The sequence below is a fragment of the Pyxicephalus adspersus genome, chromosome 12, assembly GCF_032062135.1.
Source record: "Pyxicephalus adspersus chromosome 12, UCB_Pads_2.0, whole genome shotgun sequence".
Lineage (NCBI taxonomy): Eukaryota > Metazoa > Chordata > Amphibia > Anura > Pyxicephalidae > Pyxicephalus > Pyxicephalus adspersus.
In genome coordinates, this window is record NC_092869.1 from 33,571,697 (window position 1) to 33,575,351 (window position 3,655).

The following is a 3,655-nucleotide window of genomic DNA, read 5'->3' on the forward strand; positions in this document are numbered from 1 at the left end:
TTTCATCCCATCTTCTGTTGGCCGTCTTTTGGCCTTATGAACTTCCCCGGCTAGTTCATAGGCCATCTTCTCTCTTCTTATACTCTCATTTGCCCCCAAATGTTCTGCACCAGATTTCTTTGCTGCTCTTTGGACATTCTTCGAGGTTTACGGGAGCGTATTGAATAGTTTCTGTCAAGCAGCCCTAGATAATGCGTTGGTGATTTGGATAGCCTCCTGACCTTACGCAGGTATTTGGAATATTCATGGGTTTCGCTCCTTCTGATTTCAATTTCCTTCATTTGTTGATGGACAAACCACCAAACTCTCCTCCTCACTTCTCCTTGCCTAGATTTGGTAACATTTCTAAGTTTGTGCAACTTGATGGGGATATTTTGTAAGAAATGCCCATCACTGTATATATCCTGAGCTGTTTGGTTAGGATATTGCAGTTTGTAAGTAGTGCTGAAGCACCGTGCACATACCAAATAGGCATTATATATGTCCCATGAGCTACGCAAGGCTCGTTTACCAATCCGCAATAATCTTTTCTCTTGATTTCTTTGTCCAATTCTGCAGAAATCTTGTTTTTGATACTTTTTAATAAAGCGTCTTCTGATAGTATGATGCAGATTGTTTTCAGGCAGACGGGATGTTTTAAATTTATATGGTCTCGAGTGCCTTTTCTCTTCTTGTAGGGGGCAATATTTTTTAAATAATGGTTGCCTTGGCTGCGGTTTTTCCATTGTATCTAAAATTTTAAAAAAAGATGGTTAATAATTTTGTAAATTCAAGATAATTTGAAGTAGAGATTAAATAATTACACTTTGTAGGAAACAATATAGTTATTACTTACCTTCGTCACTATCCGAAGTATAACCAGCTTCTTCATCCCAAAGTCGTTTTTTGCAACACAGCCTTTTGCAACAGTCACAAAGGCATTTGCTGTAATAATAAAAAAAAAAATGTGTTAGAGTTTAGCACATAAAACATTGAATACTGATGACAACTTCATTCTTAGTGAAAGCATTCTTTCACAAATCTTTCCTACTCCTGCACGATCGAGCAATCTTGCTCTGTCAGGGCAAAGCTAAATACGCATCATTTCTGATCACATCAAATACTAGAAAGGAAGAAAAAAGACTGGGTTTATGCTGACAAAAATCAAATTTATATTTGGCATAGCAGTAACAATGCCAATAAGTACAATTATTCATAAAAGTGAACATATTTAGATGTTCATCAATCCGCTGTACCAACAAAAGTGACTGTGATGAAAGGAATAAGAGTGTAAATGGTAATGATTACTGGAGTAATGCTATATTAACAATGATACAAAATGATCATAATAATATTAAAAATGTAATATTACTGAAAATGGTTGGAGAGTTGAGGTTAATCAATAAATTTTATAGGAAAATAAATATAAGTCGTAAGTATCATAAGGATGTTAGTATTAAATCTTTACCCCTGAACAAACCATTACTACTATCAAGTAAACCCTACAAAGATACAGGTATTTCTCATTAACTCATTTACGTTTTTTATTGAATTGCATCTCTATTATCATGATTTTTTTATTGAATTCACTGATTTAATCATTGATTTACCTATTGAATTGTACTTATTGTATACCCACCTACTTATTGGCATTCTTACTGCTATGCCAAATATACATTTTTGCCAGAATAAACACAGCCTTTTTTCTTCCTTTCTATTTATGTACAATTACCTCTGGAGCAGGCAAACCTTAATGTTTCCAAGAAGGGTGTTACTCCCATTGTGTATACACATCAAATACTAAAAATCATAAAGAGATAATAAAATGTGTAACTTACCATATTAGGGCAATGATGGCAACTATTGTACCCAAAACTGGCATGAAAAATCCTTCAATTAGTCTGGCATGAAATGTTGACACTGTTGAAGAAAGAAGAAAAAAAATGGTTAGTGGAAGAACAAATATTTATACATTAAAGCAGGCTGTTTTTGGTTTTAGTATCACAGATCACAAAATGAGAAAAAGATAAATCCTTTTCATTTCCACTGTGTGAAATGTCTGCTAATAGTTTTCCTAAAATTATTGGGTTGCAAAATACTTACATTTGTATTTTGGTTGACGTCTGATCCTGGTATTCGCCTGTTTCGGGGGTCCGACAGGAATCTTTCCGATAGCTTTAGTTATCGGTGTTCCCAGGTTTTCCACTGTTGTGATGTCTTCAGTGGAAGTTTGTTTCAGGCCGTCAAAGGATGTTGTAGTCAGGCCTTCAACATTGTGTCCATCGTGGCCTGTTGGAAAAAAAAGATGGTTAGAATTTTTTGTCAATACAATGCTAGCGAGGTAAAGTGGATAGGAGGGTGGAGATTGCCCCAGGCTTCGTTTTTTCTTTAGAAAGTACTATGTAGTGCATAGCATGTTCTAAAAAATGCAGTATTGTCACTACTAGATAGAGCTGTCTTAAAAATATTATATATACACCCCAATTCCCCGAAAATAAAAAATGCTCTAAAAAATGCATTTATTTTCAGGGGATTTTTTATTTTTTCATGAACAACTATCGACATTTATTCTTGAATAAAAAAATCAACATTTATGCAAATAGTGATACCTCGGCTAAGGAATGGCCCTGCTAACAAATTTTTCAGCTAACATTTTTTTTCTCTTTTTAAGAGACAACGCTAAAGAATATAGACTTGGCCAAAATGTTTTAAAAAACAAAAGCAGGAATGCTTCCTGGGTCTTGTGGGTGTGTTTAGCAAAGAAATCTTTTGGTTCTGAGTGATCCTGAGGGGCTGAGCTCTTCTTCAACATCTTGTAACTCTTTAATAACCAAGACAAATTCTGCAGTTGTTTCTTCTTGCATATAAAAGCACAGTTAATTAATGTCTAGGCTAGTGATTAACTTTGTGTGAGGATTTTATACAGTAAAGCTGCGTACACACGTGCAATTTTTGTCGTTGGAAAGGATCTTTCACGATCCTTTCCAACGCCAAGGGACTGCACGATGCATGAACGGTGCTGTACATACAGCACCGTTCATGCTCTATGGAGAGGGGAGGGGGAGAGCGACGGAGCGGCACCCTGCTGCGCGCTCTACCCCTTCCCTTTCATTACGATCGGTTGTCGTCCATCAACCGATGGACGACACCGACTGTACACACGGAAGATTTTCGCCCGATATTTGGCCGATGCCGATTATTAGGCAATAAAAATCTGACGTGTGTACGCAGCTTAACTGACACCTCACTGCCTAATATTATGTTGAGACTGTTCCAGTTGGGATGCTGTTCATATCAGCCTTTGGTGAGTTTATGACCTTTTATATTGTGCTTTTTACAATTTTGTAAAACTTATCTTTAAATTATGGGCAGCATCAAGAACTAATTAAATGATTTTCTATAGAAACCAATGGGAAATCATGTTTCAGCTAACAAATGTGATTCCAGAACTAATTATCTTTGTTAGCGAGGTATCACCGTACAGTCAAATTATCATCTTCTGGAACATCATCATAACTCTCCAAACCCTAAATTCCATCTTGAATTTCCTGTGACTCGATTTTCTTTAGAAACACTGGCCACAATTTCTCATGTCTCGCAATAGTGCTTTCCTTAAATGAGCACCATGGGAAACGGGGGTATATAAATATATGTATGTTTGTATGTGTGTGTGTAA

The 3,655-nt window shown here is 36.2% G+C and overlaps 1 protein-coding gene across 1 annotated transcript in view; it reads right to left on the reverse strand.

Moving 5' to 3' along the window:
* Positions 1-12: 12 nt before the first annotated feature.
* LOC140341784 (uncharacterized) overlaps positions 13-3,655 on the reverse strand; it is a 60,665-nt gene continuing 57,022 nt past the window's right edge. The window contains exons 5-8 of the mRNA XM_072427658.1: positions 2,083-2,377; positions 1,818-1,899; positions 836-924; positions 13-730 (exon numbers count right to left, since the gene is read on the reverse strand). Of these exons, the coding sequence (XP_072283759.1) occupies positions 78-730; positions 836-924; positions 1,818-1,899; positions 2,083-2,377 (1,119 nt within the window). The 3' untranslated portion in view covers positions 13-77. The remainder of the gene's footprint in view (positions 731-835; positions 925-1,817; positions 1,900-2,082; positions 2,378-3,655) is intronic.